At 39.8% G+C, this 17,810-nt stretch overlaps 2 protein-coding genes across 5 annotated transcripts in view; both read left to right on the forward strand.

The window, feature by feature from the left end:
- The window catches only part of ltbp3 (latent transforming growth factor beta binding protein 3), a 38,827-nt gene extending 36,083 nt beyond the window's left edge, over positions 1–2,744 (forward strand). For all 4 annotated transcript variants that reach the window (XM_083890436.1, XM_083890439.1, XM_083890437.1 and 1 more), the window contains 3 exons: positions 118–204; positions 306–434; positions 1,430–2,744. In XM_083890436.1, the coding sequence (XP_083746562.1) occupies positions 118–204; positions 306–434; positions 1,430–1,530 (317 nt within the window). In that variant the 3' untranslated portion in view covers positions 1,531–2,744. The remainder of the gene's footprint in view (positions 1–117; positions 205–305; positions 435–1,429) is intronic.
- A 3,750-nt stretch (positions 2,745–6,494) lies between these two features.
- LOC310927335 (cell adhesion molecule DSCAML1-like) overlaps positions 6,495–17,810 on the forward strand; it is a gene marked incomplete at both ends in the record, with an annotated part of 59,233 nt that continues 47,917 nt past the window's right edge. Inside the window, 2 exons of the mRNA XM_083889630.1 lie at positions 6,495–6,717; positions 15,033–15,353. Coding sequence (XP_083745756.1) covers positions 6,495–6,717; positions 15,033–15,353 — 544 coding nt within the window. The remainder of the gene's footprint in view (positions 6,718–15,032; positions 15,354–17,810) is intronic.

The raw sequence follows: 17,810 nt of genomic DNA on the forward strand, positions 1-17,810 counted from the left end.
TTTGTCCTCCACATGAGGGACGCGGGGGGGGGGGGGGGGGGGGGGGTGCTAGATCCCCAAATCTGCATGTTCTTGGATTGTGGGAGGAGAAAACACATCTTTGTTGCTCTCTTTCAGAGATGTTCAGTCGCCTGTGTGAGATGCATCTGGAGACGGAGTCGGACGGCGAGCAGGATTTCCTGCCAGTTTTCAACTACAACCCAGGTAGACCCGTAAACCATCTTTGCTGCAAATCCACAGTCATACTGTCTGCACTAAACCAAGCGCTTATTTACCTTTTTCTCTGTGTCCCACATTCTCACAAGGCGACAGCTCAGAGGAGGATTCAGATGAATGCAGCTGTGCAAACGGCAGCTGTGTCCGCTCCTACCTGGGCACCATGTGTGAATGTAACACAGGATTTAGGCTGGACCACTCACGCACCCGCTGCATAGGTTTGTTCTTCATCAATAGCATTCTTAAATTATTAATTGTGCTGTACAGTAACTATACATGCACAGAATAAATTTTCCATGTAAAAACGTTGTATTCAGCATGACGGGGCTGCAACAACCAATAGATAAATTGATGATTAATTGATTACTAAATGAATCACTAATCTTTCGACTACTACTCTACCACTCCTACTAAAAGTCCTACTACCAGGGCTGGCACTATGCTTTTTGGTGCGATTAGGGTTCAGTATGGTAGTCATCTTTGAAGATTACAGTAGAAGTGTGTAACATTTGCACAAATTAAGATAAATATGCTGCATAGTACTAATAAATGATAGTAAATGGTAATAAAATAAATAAATGGCAAATAAACAAAAGACCTTTACTTTACAGATCATTTAAATTTGGCACATCGGAACTTCCATACACTTCTTTTTTCTGTCTTAACTGTCATTATATTAAATATATACAGTATATATATATATAAATATATACACTTGATATCTGGATGCTTTTTTTTCTGAAAACTTTTATATATTTTTTTGACAACAAAAAAACTTCATACATATTTATTGGATGTTTTCTAGTAAAGTGAACTAGAAATAATTGCCCTCTATTGTCGTTATAGCAATGCTAAAACAACAAATCTAATGGTGACCTAAGACTTCTGTAGTACTGTATATATATACATATATATATATTTACATACATTACCAGTCAAAAGTGTGGGGAAAAAAAGTTCTCCAAACTTGTGACTGGTAGTGTATATACATAATAAATAATATATATATATATATATTTGTGGTTGTCCCCAGTAGATGGCGCCCTAGGCGACTGCCTATGGCCTCTAACTTAGGTAGCAGCGTTCTGCACAAACAACACATTGAATCGATTATGGAAATGATGCCGCCCTATTGAGCAATTTGTAATTTCAAGTGTATAAGTGTCTAAAAACTGAAGAGACTGAAAGACTGTTTGTGTTTCATGTTTTCCAGACATCGATGAGTGCGCAGTAGCTCGCGTCAGTCCCTGTAAGAATGCTCGCTGTGTGAACACCGCCGGCTCGTACAAGTGTTACCGTCGCAGATCCCGGTAACTTCGGTGTGTCACTCCTTTTAATCCCTGTCTAAAGTATGCAGCACACACACACACACACACACGCACACACACACACACACACACACACACACACACACACACACATACATGTCACAGTCCAAACATGGGATTGTGTGTCCACAGTGTAGCTACAAACATGCTCTCATCCAGCCATAGAAAAGGCTCATATGATAAGACATTACATATCATTGATACTTTATCACTCCCCATTTTTTCATATAAAGAAATATTTGTTTGACATTTTTGTTTTTAAAGAGTTTTTGAATGCATTTTTATGATTTTGTTCCCATCTTCTTCTTTTTTTAATTGCAATGATCTGTCAACGATTAACTTTAAAGGTGCATTATGTAATAAATCTAAAGCAACTGGCCATAAAATCCTCCTAATATGTCACAGAGTCTCAGGAATAATGTTCATATAACAAACTGAACTCACCAACAACAACAGTACAGACAAAATATTTGCATTAAAAACAATATTTTGCAGTTTATGTTTTGAAATCATGTTTTGGCATGTGGCGCCACCTACCGGCGTCTACCAATCATTGCAGTCAGTAGAGTCTCAGCTGCCAAGCAACCACGGGTTGCCAGTTACGTCAGAAAAACGAAACCTAAAAGACCTCGGTATTTTGAATTTGAATGTAGTAACTGTTTTTGGCCACATTCTTACATATGGCACCTTTAAAGCTCTGGTGACAAACCCCCCTGTTGTTTTGATAGGGAAATATTGTATCTGTAGTTGTTCTACAGCTGTCCATTAAATATTTGTATACTGTAAAAATGCCGCAAGAACTTTCATATGTTATAGTATTACGACATTCCCACAAGTCCACATGATTCTGAACTGACGTTGTATTTTCTCACCACATGTTTGATGTTATATTATTGTACAGTTTGTCTGGTGGGTTTATTAGTTCCTGTAAGAATAGTTTTCTGTCCTTCCCTTGTTTATTTGTTGATGTTGTTGATATGAGAAACCTGAAGTTATTGTATAATTTGACATGTGCACCAAAGTGGATTTGAAGCTCGAGAGGAAAAACAGGCCATCACCTAAGCAATAAATCTAGTGGGAGTATTTGTTTCTCCCAGAAAAAAAAAAGTTTGATATAAATGCTGCATCAAAGTATTTAGGAAAACCAAAGACGCAGTTCAAATGAGAAGAATTAAATTAAATAAAGATGTCGCTAACCGGTTGTGCCTTTGTCTGTCTTGTCCTTTTTAGTTGTACACTAATACAGAGCAGGAGTATTCTGTGTAATCTTCATTCAAATGGGTTAAAAACTTTGTGGTAGAAACACCGAATGCAGCTCACTTTGCAGCGTCCTGATTGTGTAGAAGCTGCAATGTCTTTGTCCTTTAACGGCATGGTTCTTTTGATTTATTTTTTATGAACAGTGCTGTTTGCAGAGAGTTCAGTTGGAATGTTAAGTTTTTATTATTATTAGGGCTGTCAAAATTAACTTGCGTTAATATTAATGCGTTAAAAAAAATTCAATTTTTTAAAGCATTAACGCACTTTCCTCGCGCTACGAGTAGACGTGCAGTTTATGAACAGGCAAGGCGGCGGGCAACTGCTTCGGGCCCCGAGCCGATAGGGGGCTCCCGACACTCGGAGCCTAAATCAGTGAGCAGCCGCATCCCCGTCCCTCTTAAACAACAATGGTTGATTTGCAATGACATCTCGGTCGGAAACCTCCCTAAAGGAGTCCCACGTCTCCTCGCGTTAACCTGTGTGAAGCTGAAGGAAAATGAAGAGGAGTTATCAATCAGGAAGTTAGAAGAGGAAGAAAAAAGAGAGGAGGAAGAAAAAAGAAAGAAAGACACACAGTTGTAAGTGGCGCTACTGGCGCAGATAATGATATAATCATAACATTAACAGTCACTGTCTAACTAACGGGGACACAGACAGCAGCTAACATTAGCGTCAGAATGCTAGCTGACGATGCTAACGCTAACTAGTAGAAGCAGTGCTTCAAAGTGCTGATGAGGAATTTCCTGCTGTGAGTTTAGTAAGAAAACTATTTAACTTCTATACTTTATATAGTGTTTATAATGTGAGTTATTTACAGTGCAATGTATAGTTTTTTAAAAAAGTTTTTACATTTACAATTTACAGCATTTTATTTTTTCTATTTATTTATATTGTCTTATAATGTGTTTTTTTTTTTTTTTTACAATGTAATGTTTATTTTTTACTAAGTTTGTATAGGTTTTTACAAGTTATTTACAGCATTTTATTGTTCTTTACATTTATAATTTCACATACCTAATTTATCTCTCCGTTCCTACAACAATATAAAGAGAAAATTAGAATTTTTTTGGCATATTTACGAATGGAAATTAATCGTGATTAATCGTGATTAATCCACAGCTACCCTGTGATTAATATGATTAAAAATTGTAATCTTTTGACAGCCCTAATTATTATTATTATTATTATTATTATTATTATTATTTCAGAACTGCTCAAATGATGTCAGGGTTTGCTGAAGAGGCTTTGGAAATGATTGGAAAGACCTTAAGTATAAGCCCAACCACAAAGTCTAAAGTCTCAAAAAGCCCTAACAGCATATAGACATGTACACACACACACATCTTCCTACTTTGTGTTCTTTTATGCATGTTGAATTACTGTTTATTTATTTATGTATGTACACTACCGGTCAAAAGTTTGGGGTCACTTAGAAACGACTTTATATTTCAAGGAAAATCACTTTTTTTCAATGAATATAGCATTAAATTCATTCTATGCATTGTTCATATGGTAAACGACTATTCTAGCTGCAAACGTCTAGTTTTCAACCCTTTAACGTACTACTCAACCATTTGGTAGACCACACTTTAAGTCACTATATCTCATTGAAAAATGCATCAAGCTGAACTCTAACACTTAATGTGACTTGTTGTGAATGTTGTACTTTATGAATTATGCAAACCAGGTTTATTATGAACAGACGTCTCAACCGTTTGGTAGAGGCCTGTATCTGAAATACTGTAGGGTCTAATTTCACTTTATTGTTATCGTAAGTAAATAAAATCAAATAATAAAAAATGCTTTTGCTTTTTTCTTGGTGCACAGAGGCCAATTTCCAGCAACCATCTCTCCAGTGTTCTAATGGTACATTGTGTTTGCTAATCGCGTTAAAAGGCTATTGGATGATTAGAAAAGCCTTGTGCAATGATGTTAGCACAGCTGAAAACAGTTTTACTGGTTCTTTGATGAAAGCAAAGTTTGGAGGGCAAAATTATTATTTGGAATAAAAAAAAAATCATTATTATTTATCATTTTGCAACTCTTTTGATGAATAAAAGTGTGACTTTTAATGGTACAGGTGACCCCAAACTTTTGACCGGTAGTGTATGTATTTGTGGTTGTCCAGGTTTCCCTCCAGTAGATGGCGTCCTAGGCAACCTAGGCCTATAATTAGGAGACCCTGGAGCTGGCTCTGCCCACTACTACTACAGACAAACTGTAATGTGTCAGTTCCACCAGCAGGTGTCAGTAGAGACCAGCGTGTGGAGTCAGAAGCTTTGAACCTCCGGGTCGGATCAGTCTGTGGTGTAAAGAGGATGAGGAAGAGAAGGAGGAAGAGACATGAGGTGAGTCTTTCACGGTTGGTAAAAAAAAAAAAAGTTACAGGACAGAAAATAACAGTTTTTATTGACACAAAGACGAGTCATAACGTTAAATATTGCTTCTTGATGAGGATGATGATGATGATGATGATGTTGGTGGAGACTTTGAGCTTATATCTCTGCACAGGATGAGAAACATACACTTTTATATTTAACGGGTTAAAATATAAAATGATGAGTATGCTTGAATTTATCCTGAATTATTAGTGTTTAATTTTGCAAACATATTGTCATAAATTCAGTTTATGGTAAAGTTCTCATATAAGTGTAACAGTCACGAGGCCTGTTGTGTAAACAAGTGAAAGATGTGTTAATTCGTGTGTGATAAAAACAACATGGCAACTTAATATTAAGATTAATTTTATTTAAATACATGAAATGGAGTGAAATCAGTGGCAGCGAAATCATTCTCAGTTTTCTGTGGAGTGATTTGTTTTTTTCTTAACCAATCAGATTTGTGCACATATTTAGTGCACTTAGTGCCACCATGAAGCGCGTGCTTCTGTTGTTTTGTTTTCTCCCATTTGGCTCTGTGGTTTCTGCAGAGGATCCAGGACAAACATTTCCAATCCACCACAGTCACATCCACCGTGTTTCTGAATATTCCACGAACGCGGGGAGTGCCCACTGCCCAGCTACTTGACACCCTGCAATAAATTTATGCTTATGCAGCGGAGCTTTTTTTCTCCCCACCACTCGCAACAAAGAGCCGCAGAGTGGGATGGGAACCTGCAGCAGCATCAGCAGCAGCAGCGTGGAAAGTTGGAAACAATTCCATCACATATTTTGTGTTGGCTTTGATTCACCTGCTGTTTTTTAATGTTTACCTGCTGCGTGGAGGTGCCATGCCCCACACCCCGCCACTCTCCTGCTCTCATATCTGCAGTGTATCTGTGCGCAAACGTCTATACGCACGGCTTCCCGGCTCCGTAAGACAAAGAAAATCAGTTTGTGCTCTGTAGCTTCACACCTATGTGATTAGAGTCCAAACTCAGAAGGAGAAAATAAAGCCATAGTGACGTTTATATTGACAGCGTGAGCGGGGTTTTTGTAGATCCAGACTGCGCAAAGAGGCGCAGTGACAAGGGGCGCACAGGTGGGTGCGCGCTCACTCCAAGGTGCCAACAGATGTGCGTGCGCAAGGCAAGCCGGACACTTTGGAGACAAGTGGACCAAAATAAAATCCACAGCTCAGCTTTGAATCAACCCTCGACTTTGCTGTGACCCATCGTGCCGCGGTGTTTGATGAGTGTGGGGGAGATGGATTTGTAGAGGAGGAGAGGAGGAGAGGAGGAGAGGAGGGGACATGGGCGGGGCGGAGGCGCTTCTCATTCCCCCTCCATGCTTAGCGGGGCAGCAGGGCTGGAGAGACCTCCGGGGAGCACAGTCGCCAGTCCAGCACGGAGACTCGCCTGGCCAAAAAAGCGCGCCGCACATTTGCCAGGATTGCCAAATATTCCTGAAAAATATACCTGCTATTTATGGCATGTGGCTTGTACTTTTACTCCTGCTGTACTCTCTCCAAGAAGGTAAGATGGATAATAATATATATAAAAAATGCCAGAGAGGAATACTAGGGTTATTGTACACATCCTGTAAAGTGAGTGCTTTGAAGTTTAGTGGAAAAGTGAAGAAAAATGGGATTTTGAATGAATGAATGAATGATTTGTGCAGCTTGCGCTTTGATGTGCCCTTTGGTGTCTTGTGATGGTGGATTGAAATGATTATTTTTTTTAAATGTTGCTGAACAGGTAAATATTTATGGAAAGGTGCAAACTTCACATTTGTCCTTTATTTATTTTTTTAAATTGACCTGTGCGTTTGTGTGTTTTGACGCTGCGGCTCCTCGGTGCCTCAGATGCTGATGCTGATAGCACGGATTGTTTTCGCATTACCAACTCCAGTTATGAATATGTAAAATGGCTGAATGGGGAGAATGAGGTGCAAATACAGAGGGAGGGTGAGAGAGACAAATGAAAACATGCATTGGCCTTTAATTATAGCAATTGATAATCAATTTCATATAGGGCATTTCCTCAGGATGATGCACTCCTGTGAAGTTTTGAAGCTGATGCTTGTGATTATTTTTGGGCTTTTTTTTTTACATCTTGCTCTCATTGTGTAGCCTTTGCTAATTGCAGCTGTTTTGATGGACTATCTGGCACAAGGCTTCATTCCGCAGAGATGCTCTATTTATTTATTTTTTGTTGTTGTTGTTGATTTAAAGATGAGGAGGTTATTTCCTCTATGTGACTAATTGGTGTTATTATCAATTAGATGAGAAATAGAAAAAAAAAATAGGTCTACACCCATATAAAGGCCATAATCATTATCCTCGGTATTTAATTTATTTGGTTATTTGTGCCAATTTCGTTATAAAAGCAAATGTTTGAAACATTATTTGTGTTCAGTATTTGCAGCAGATCCCTGAACCTACTGCAAACTTGATATATATTTTTTTTGCAATTACAGGGTTGGTAATTAATCTGCACCAGAAATAACTGAACACTTAGAATATTTAGGCCTTGTGTTTGTTTACAGATTGTTTTGTCCGTTTATTAACACGGGCCCACGACCAGGTGTGGATTTATTTCTATTTTCACGAAAAGAAAAGTGTAGGATGTGGTGAAATGGCTGGAGGGAGGAATATGGCTGTTCTCATGCAAACGAGCTAAAATAGGCCATTAACCTCGGCCCATTTGCCATTTTAACTCCAGTCGTTTTCTAACATTGCGTTACTTTATAAACATTAATTATTATTATTATTATTCTCTGTGTGTTTATGCATTTTATTAATGGAGAACTCTCTTAAATCCACTGCATTTTGTCGGATGTCTGCTGCTGATTTTTGCGCATTAATTCAGGACGTGATTTTCAGACACTCTCTTTTTTTTTTTTTTTTTTTTTTCTCCCCTCTCCTGCGGAAGCATATTAATATGCGCAAATTTATTTCACCAAATGAGAAACTCCAGGGGCGTGGGTGCAGATTACAGACTTGCCCGGTCATGTTCCTCACTAATAGCGCACCTGGACCCCGCGGACGTGCCCGCGCGTGCACGTGCACAGTGTGTGTGTGTTGGGGGGTGGAGGGGAAGTGACGGGGGACACCCTTCGAGGTGTTGGTGGAGAATTTTGGACACTCCGGGATGTTATTTCTGCACGAGCTGATCTGGATTTATCAATTTATTTATGGAAACAACATTTCTTTGCACCAAATAGCCTCTATGTGGAAATATAGTAAATGGAATTAAATTAAAATTTGATTTAATGTTTAAAAACTACAAATATTATTTAGCTGTAACTCACTCACTATAGTTATTTCCAGTAAATGTTGTGTTAAATACCACAATTAATAACATCAGGTTTAACATAAACACAGGCCTTGTGTGGGCCTGTTTGGACATTTTATCTATATCTAATTATTTCAATGAAATCAACAATTATTTGTGGCACATGGAAATGATAATTCATGATGTGTAAAGCAATAAGATGGTCCTCACCCCCTCCCCCCCACACCGCCCCAACACACACACACACACACACTTAGCCTCATATATAAATATGCAAAGATTCTCCAGTTGTATCCCCAGTCGCCTTCACTGTGCTGTACAATTAAAGCTCCATACAGGCAGCAGCGCTCAGTGACAGAGCTGTGTGGTCCACAGGGATGCCAGTCATTACCCAGGCAGGGCACAGGCCTCTATTAAAGGGGGGGTGAAAAAACCTGAAATTATTTAATGTTTAAGAAAAACAGCAATTATAAGCGGAGTTAAAGCTGAAATTACCAGTATTATTCATTATGTGATGTTGTTATTTCAGCCTTTAAGAGACAGGATTCTGATGCATGTTGTTTCAGATATTTTTAAAGGTATAAAGCGAATGTTCAAAAAGTCCCTAAAAAAACAAAACAAGATGACGAAAAATGATCTGCGGTTGATTTTGATCAGTGTTGGTGTGAAATGGTGGGTTAAGTGTTAACTAGACTGTCATCGGGGGGAAACATGGCTCACTGCACTTCCCAGCTCACCAATAGGATGTTGCAGCTTCTGTCACCGGCGTCCCTACTTTCCCATTGGCTCCTAAAATTATCACCGATCCCAGTGAGCTCTTCAGATCATTATGAAAATTGTGCGACGAGAACAACCGAGAGGAAATAAAAGCTGTAATTGAAGAGCAACGGCGTTAACAAGTTATTATTTTCCGATTTGTTTAACATCACACTGATAGTAATCCGACCCGTGGCCGATCTCCTCCATATCTTATTGGATGCCAGAGAGTGCACATTTTTTGGGAGGAGGGTGTGTTCGGCAAATGTCAAATCTCTGCAAGTAGTTGTTTTTGTTTTATCTCTCTCCCCTTCTCTTTTTCTCTCTCTCTCTACCTCCATCTCTCCCTCCCTCCCTCCCTCCAACGCTTCCTGTAGCAGTAACTCCCCTCCCTCTCTCTCCCTCATCACTAGGCAGAATTAAAGGTTGGGGGAGGGGCAGTTTATGCAGACTGTGCTGGGACTTGTGATCCACAGATTTGATATTCACATTAAGAGAGAAACTGGCTGCTTTGATGTGAGGGGGAGCAGGTCCCAAGGGACTGCTGAAGTAGCACACTTTTTTTTTTTTTTTTTTACTGACACAGCACGGGCCTGGCGGGGTGTGGTGTGGGTGTGTGTGTGTGTGTGTGTGTGTGTATGTGTGTATAGGGGGGACAGGGTGTACAGAAAGAAAGAGGGCGGGGGTGGCAATACCCCCTTTGCTGATTAGATGTAACCCCAACAACCTTCCTGCGTGATTCCCTGCCCACCAACCACCTACTTATACCAGACCCTAGAGGATTACCCATAAGCTTACACCTATCTTTATAACCTCGGCATCCCACCAGTATTCAATTCACACTCTTCCTCTTACAATGCTCCTCCTCCCACTTCCTCTTCTGTGGCTTTACATATCCACTCCCAATCCTTGTATATCAAAAACACAACAAGTTCTCCACCTTTTACCTGAACGGTGAGTGAACGAGACACAGGGTGGAGGTGAGAGTGCGCTCGGGCTGTGACTCAACGGGAGTTAGTGTCTGTTTGCACCGGGAGAAGATTGATGAGGTTTCAGATCTGAGGCCGATGTGCGGGTTGTGTCCGTGTCGAGATGAATTCCACTTTCGGTGACCTTTGCATCGCAAAAATGACGATAAATCGGATAAACTTTGTATGCAGCGATGAAGGAGATGAAGAGAAGGGGGAGAGAGAGAGAGAAAGAGGCCAAAAAGTTCACAATAACATGTTAAAGTCAGTTGATATCTACATTATCTTCATAAATGTCAGATCATTAAGACAAGTTCAAGCTGAAGCCTGTAAATTGTGGTTGTGCAAACTTTCTCAGATGTCTTATTTTGTCCACAAACTAAAATTAATTATTTTAAATATTTTGAATTTCTTTCTTACATAGAGCAAAGACACCAGAATATATTTACAGAGAAAATCTGAAAAATCTAAAAGCTTGTTTTAATTATTGGAAAAAAAAATTAAATGGATAAATTGATTATCAAAATGGTTAATCAGTTTAGTAATTTATTAATAACCGATCTCTTATTTCAGCACTCATATATTATGTAGGGTTAAACAATTCAGAATTTTTAAGTTGAAATTACAATTTGAAACAATGGAACTCGTAAATCATTGACTGTATTTTCTATGGTTTTCTATGCAATTATAAAAATATACAAAACGTGACATTTTCTCAAACGCATTAGAATATAGAGCTGTTAAGGACAGGAACAATCAATAGAAAATTAACACTAAAATATTTATAGTTTTATGAGTTTATTATCACCTGAAAATTAAGAATTTTTGTGTTTTTGTTACTTAATGAGTACTTTTTTTTATTAAACTGCAGGTTCCTTAAGGGATTTGGTTGGTTGCAGTGTGCAACATTAACCATAGATGGCACCAAAGTGGACACAGACGACTGTAATGTACATTTGTTTGATTATAAAAATGTTATCACTTAATGCGACTTTATGTAATTATATTTAAAATAAACAAATCTTTTTTGTTGTTCTCAGTGATCACTTTAAAATCTACCTAATTTGTAGTAAAACATATTCCCCCAAGGTGCCAGCAGCAGCAGGAAGCATTTAGGTAGTGGACTGCATGTGTGTTTGCAAACGTTTACAAGGTTTCTTGAATGCCTCTTGTAGCGCAACACTGTGTGGAGAAGTGATGACATTTACTTGTGTCATTGAATGCATCTCATTAGTTGCTCCTCTTATCTTAACACACTTTAAAGTCTGCCTCACTCACGCTTATATTTTTGATTGAAAAAAATAAATAAAAACAATTTGGAACCACAATACTAAAAAAGGGTAAATCATTCAGATGTAGTTTTATGCTTCTGTTAGGCACAGGAAGCTGCGGGTGTGAGAAAGTGTGCATGTGAAACACTGGGGGTTCTAGGGTTTGTTTACCTCTTCATCACAGTACAGTTTTGAGTGTCAAGCGTGTGTGTGTGTGTGTGTGTGTGTGTTTGTGTGTGTGTGTGTGAGTGTACACACATCCTGGAGAGGCGTAGATCAGCTGCATTATGCATGACGAAACCTTGCATAGGTTATGGCTGGTGCCTCGCCTGCATACATATTCATGCGCGGCTCTCTGGCAGGATGTATAAAATAGTGGCTGCAACTCTGACAGGCCCAAGCTTTACAGTAAGCTCTACCAACTCCATCAGTGCTCCAGCAGCAGCACCTCGGCTGTTTTTCTTCCCGTCCGTTGTTGTGTCTGAACGAAGCTGATGATTGAGCCTCTTGGGTGTAAGTGAGCAGCAGCAGCAGCAGCAGGGACACCACAGCTGTGGTCAGAACGGCTGTGAGGATAGTCACTGTCCACACACCACTGAGTTAGACCTTTGTGGACATGCATCAATGAGAACAGTGGTTCCTGTCATTAGATAGATAGATAGATAGATAGATAGATAGATAGATAGATAGATAGATAGATAGATAGATAGATAGATGGATGACCATATGTCAATTTGGAGCATCATTTGATTTATCTGTTATCATTAAATTAATCTGCAACTATTTTATTTAGTATCAATTACTAAAAAAAGTATTCAATTCGGCTTCTTTTCCATTTCCAAACACTCTCTTTTCAAAGCTTCAGTAAAGTAAGAGTTTTAAGTTGCTGTTTTTATAGAAATATGTCCCCAAATCATCAATCATATGAATCTTATTAATTTCCCCAGTAAAGAACAAGAGCTGATACATTTAATTTGGCTAAAGTAAATGGTTAATATAGAAACAAATATAATGCACATATGCAAATTGTATTTTAATCCAATAACAAGAAAGGTACAAATAAGTGTTAAAAATGCTGGGTTAATTTACTCTTATATAATGAAAACAGTAAAAGTCGCAGGTGTTTTAACTGTGTTGTTTAATCAGTGCAAAAAGAGGACACTCTGGTTGTTGTTATTCTTACTAAGATGCAGGTTGAGTGTCCTGAACGTCAGTGTGAGTGCATTAACTTTTATAAATGTTGATACATTTATTCCACTAGGAAGTCACATCAGGGTTAAAATGTCTTATGCAAATGAGACATATAGCCACAGAAAAGAAGGGCTGCAACGATTATTCAATTATTGATTAGTATAAAATTAATCAACTATTTGGATAATCGGTGAAAACAATTTTTCTGGTTTTTCAGCTTCTTTAATGTGAATATTTCCTGATTTCTTCGCTTCATATAACAAATAAATCAGTAAAATGGAATCATTTTCGATTTGTTGACCAAACGCTGATCGAGATTCTTCAACATTTTACATTTTATGGACCAAATGAGTTTGTGAACAATCGATTGTGAAAATATCATACATGCACCCATATGTTTATTCATGCACCTCCTTCCTTTATTTATCCATATGCCATTTGAGAATTTGCTCACTTCAGCTGCTTTCGTTCAAACTTGCAGTCATTTGAGATGGTGTGACACAGTTTGGGCTTTGGTTAGTTAAAGATTCTATATTTAGATTGTTCAGTGGGTCACTGTTGTTAGGTTAAATTGCTGCATTTTTTTTTTAATTCAGTCACAGCTTTCAAGTGCCGGCACCACCATGGCAACAAACTCCATCTCCTCCTCGTGTGACTGAGACCTGAGAGTGGCTTTTGGTGCGTGTGTGTGGTGCGTCTGGTTTTGACAGGCCCTGATTGGTGGGAGTTTGCTCTGATCCCTTTTTCTATTCCTCTCACCACTCCATCAGTCCCAGTGCTCCCAAACCCCCCAGTGTTTGGGCCCCCAGGCTATATAATCTACTGTATGAGAGGTTTTTCCTGCTGCCCAGCCCCCCCTGAGCGCTCAGGGTGACCCCCTCACTCCTCCACTTTAGTCCTGTCCCCCCATTGGGAGATTATAGATATTGCAATCTTTAATATGGGCTTTATGCTCAGGGGCCATTATCAGTAATCTGCAGAGGGGAGGGAGTCTGACCTGGTTTTGCAGCCCACCACCGGACTGCCAGACACATTTTCATATACCATCTGTAACATGCTGCCTCGATTTATCAGTCGCCTCTCGAAGGTCAGCGCCTTATATTTAAGGGAATTTCTATCGGAAGAGTTTCGATCTGCTGCAGTAAACTTGGTGCCAGCATGTTGACACTGACATTGATGGGGAGGATTGATTGTGCCAGGCCTGTATCTTATGTTATTATTATGTCACCAAGCATCACCAGTTTCAAGCCACACTTCTATAAATAGTTGGCCTAAAAAAAGAGTCTAAATGTTTGCATATTTTTGATGAAAGAAACGCACTGGATCATCACAAACAATAGTGCTTGTTTTTTTAATACTCTTTTAAAGATATACTTTTATTAGTGTTTTAGTGATTCAATTGACATCAGTAACTTAACACTGACTGGTCAAACTCATGCTCAACTTGATGCTGATTTTATAATTGTGTATATTATTAATGTAAGAAAATAATCTGATTAATCACTAATCAATTCCATCCTCATTAATGCTTCAACAAAAATGTGATATTTTACTTTTCATTTTTTGGGAAAATGTCAGTGTAGTTATTACGACGCGTGATATTAGAGTTGCAGTGTTTCTGTGCTGCACTGCATATAATCAGGGTGAACATGTAGTAGGGCGGTGTGCACTGAATGACATTATTTAATATGCGTGGCGGTTCACATCATCCACATCTGTCTGTCAGTGCTGCACCCCCAACACACACACACACACACACACATCTAATCTTTCCTACAATGACCCCAAATTTGAGAGAAGCACTTCCTCCTTTGCTCTTCTCACTCACTTTTCTCTTGCTGTGTGTTTAATCTGTGCGCCAGAAGAACATTCCTGTGTGTGTATGTGCGTGTGTGCGTGTGTCTGTGTGCGCGCGTGTGTTGTTAAATATGTAAGGAGATTAAATCGACTTAAATCTCTGTGTCTGGTATAGAAACTCCAAATCACATAACCTATCAGTTTTTTTTCCACTCTCTGTTTCTCTCTTTGTCTTTGTTTGTGTATGATTGTACACACTGTACAGCGGTGATAGGCTCCTCCCCTCTCCGATTTACCTGAACGACCACAGGCTTTAGCCCAAATCCTTGGGTTTTTGCGTCACGTGACTGATGTTTGCAGCTGGACGTTATTTTGTGACACATTTGAAGGACATTATCCATATTATATCCATTTAGTTGATGCTGATTGCTTCAAATCCACAGCGTTTGAACCCTGTTGTGTTCATACCTCTGTGTGCTATGACAGTGTAAACAGGTGCTTGTTGCTGCGCCCTCGCCTTCACCTCAGCCTGTTGAGTGATGCCGTGGTGTTTATTTGTTTGTCCCTGCAGTACACAGTGAGGATGTGGGCTCTACCAGGCTGTACTTTGTGAATGCCTCCCTGCAGAGGGTAACCTACTCCAGCTCGGTGGGGGTGTCCCTGCCCTGTCCAGCAGGGGGCACCCCCAGTGCCATTTTGCGCTGGTACCTGGCCACCGGCGACGACATCTACGATGTGCCCCACATCCGCCACGTGCACGCCAACGGCACCCTGCAACTCTACCCCTTCTCGCCCTCCGCCTACAACAGCTACATCCACGACAACGACTACTTCTGCACTGCCGAAAACCAGGCCGGCAAAATCCGCAGCCCCAACATCCGCATCAAAGCTGGTGAGTTGAACATGTAGTCATGTAGTGAAATGTAGAAAACTCAAGGATCAGATGGATGGAGATAGAAAAGACCACAACATGGAGGCGGAAAGGAGCGAAAACAGACAGTTGTGGAAGCATAAAGTAGAGCAGATATGATTGACAACTGCAAAAAAGCTCAGCCCACACACAGAAAACCTTCCCCTAAAATAGCCCATGTCAATGTGAACACAGATTGACCTAGAACACAGTCTACAGGGGGAACATCTGCATAACATACTCCGCCAGGCCTCGGCCTTCGCTCACACCTATTTGACTGAGCTGGTGATAAACCACCGCACTTTACACTCACATAACCTTCAGCTTCATGGTGCCATCTGGCACGTTCAGAATCCAAAACACACGCCTTACAGCACTTACAGTTAAGTAGCAGTGTGATTTTTGTGTGTTTTTACTGTGATATAACAACATCAGATATGAATGAGAAGTGTCACAAAAAGTTGATTTTACAAGCGCATACTCTTTGAAGGTCCATAACTTTATGGAAGGTCAGCTCAACCGAAGTAACCATGACATTTATAGCCAAATGTCTTTTAAAGGTTTGTAAGATGTGGTCTTTAGCATAATGAACCAGCCTTTTCAAAAACATGTTCATGTTCCAAATGTGTGGCTGATCATTTGCAGCCCTCACTCATATCCATGTTTGTGGATCATAACACCCTTTTCATATTTCTGATATTTGATCGAGTGATTTTAACCAGTATCGGGTCAATACCTACTGGTATACAAGTACACGGTATGTGCTTGAAATTCTTCAAAATGCCAATGTGTTAGTATTCCACAGTATACAAGTGCTTTGAAATACTTTAAATAGTGCTGTATTGAACCATACTTGTATAAAACATAATTTTAGCATAAAATCTCTCTTCTCTTCATCTCTTTTATTGTGATAAAAAGAGTAACATAATCAATTTGAGTATGAATGTATTAATACAAATGTACCACAGCTTTAAGCTGCTGGAAAGGCATGACATTTGACCTTGATAGCGTTTGAAAAGTGTTTGAATTTGACATTGGAAAAGTCGTATGAACCCTGTCAGTATTGTATCAGCTCATTGGGACTCACAGAAGATATCGTTTTTGTATCAATCAATAAAGTGGATTTGTAGTTTTGGAGCAGACCCTTCTTCTGTTCTCACCGTCTTTCTTTCCTGTCCTCCTTCTCGCTGCTCCCTTGTTCTTCAAAACTGTCCTCTTGTGCCAGCCTTAAAATAGCCACAGCACACTTCTTTAATTATCTCTCATTAACAAACCTAATTGGCGCTTTCCATTCATTAGACCACGTGAGGCTGCTTTAATAAGCGAGACCTCATCTGAAGTGAAACAGTACTTCTCTGGGTCTGGGATCCTTCACTCTCCGCATTGAGCGGAGATAAAAGAAGAGAAAGAACGTTTGCATTCGCTGAAACAAAGCTAGAATTGGGCGAGAGTTGCTCTGCATCCGTCGTCCCACTGCACCGCCTCCCCCCTCTTTCCTATCGTCCATTCAGGCCATTTGGCCCCTCCCCCTTCTCGCCTGCCATCAACATCTGTTTTCATATTCTGCCTCCCAACACCGACTTGAACTAATACTCATATTCATTCTAATACTAATACTAGCTCCACGTTGAGGATTTGAGCCAGGACCCTGAGCTGCATACCAGCCGGTTGCTGCCTTCATTCCCACATGACCCAAAAGCTCGGCCTCAGGAGACGAGGGATTAACGTGAACCAAACATCCCATAGGCAGCAGCCTCTGTTGGGCCCTGGCAGCTATGGTGGCACAGGTTGCTGTCAGAGAGGATATGCGATTTTTATTTTTAGGGCTCAGTCTTTCAGCAGCAGTTTTGTACTTACTTTACCGTGGATTCTCCTTTAAATGTGATTTTTAAAGGAAAAATCATTTCATTTATGTAAAGAGGATGTAAATTTTCCAGGGACTTGCACTTGTGCGTCCCTCGTGCAGCAGGAACGCATGTATGCTGTCACTGTGTCTGTTACCAGGGAAGGGATTCCAAACCAGTTTCTTAGCAACCTTCGGATACCTCCTAGCTTTCATGTGATTTTGCTAATGAGTTCCTTGCTCATTCAACAGAGTGCAGAAATATTGCATAAACCTGCACAAACCAAAGAAACAATAAGCCATCTGTATATTTTCATTGTGCCACTGACTCTGTTGCCCGATGGCTGTTTTATGACGATGCCACACTGAAATCATTTCTGTGATTATCTTGCGTCATGGCAGCTTGAAACATTGATGGTAAAAACAGTGGCAGGATTAGAGGAGTTCCAATAATACACAGGAGCAGGCCAGAGTTTTAACGTGTTGTTTTTGTGAGACGATTATTGTCTTTGTGCAAATGCTACCACTGTGATTACAACTGTCACTGTCAAAACAACCCTTATATGACCAAAACAGTGCTATACAGTTTGGTATTG

This window comes from Microchirus variegatus (assembly GCF_963457635.1).
Source record: "Microchirus variegatus genome assembly, chromosome: 5".
Lineage (NCBI taxonomy): Eukaryota > Metazoa > Chordata > Actinopteri > Pleuronectiformes > Soleidae > Microchirus > Microchirus variegatus.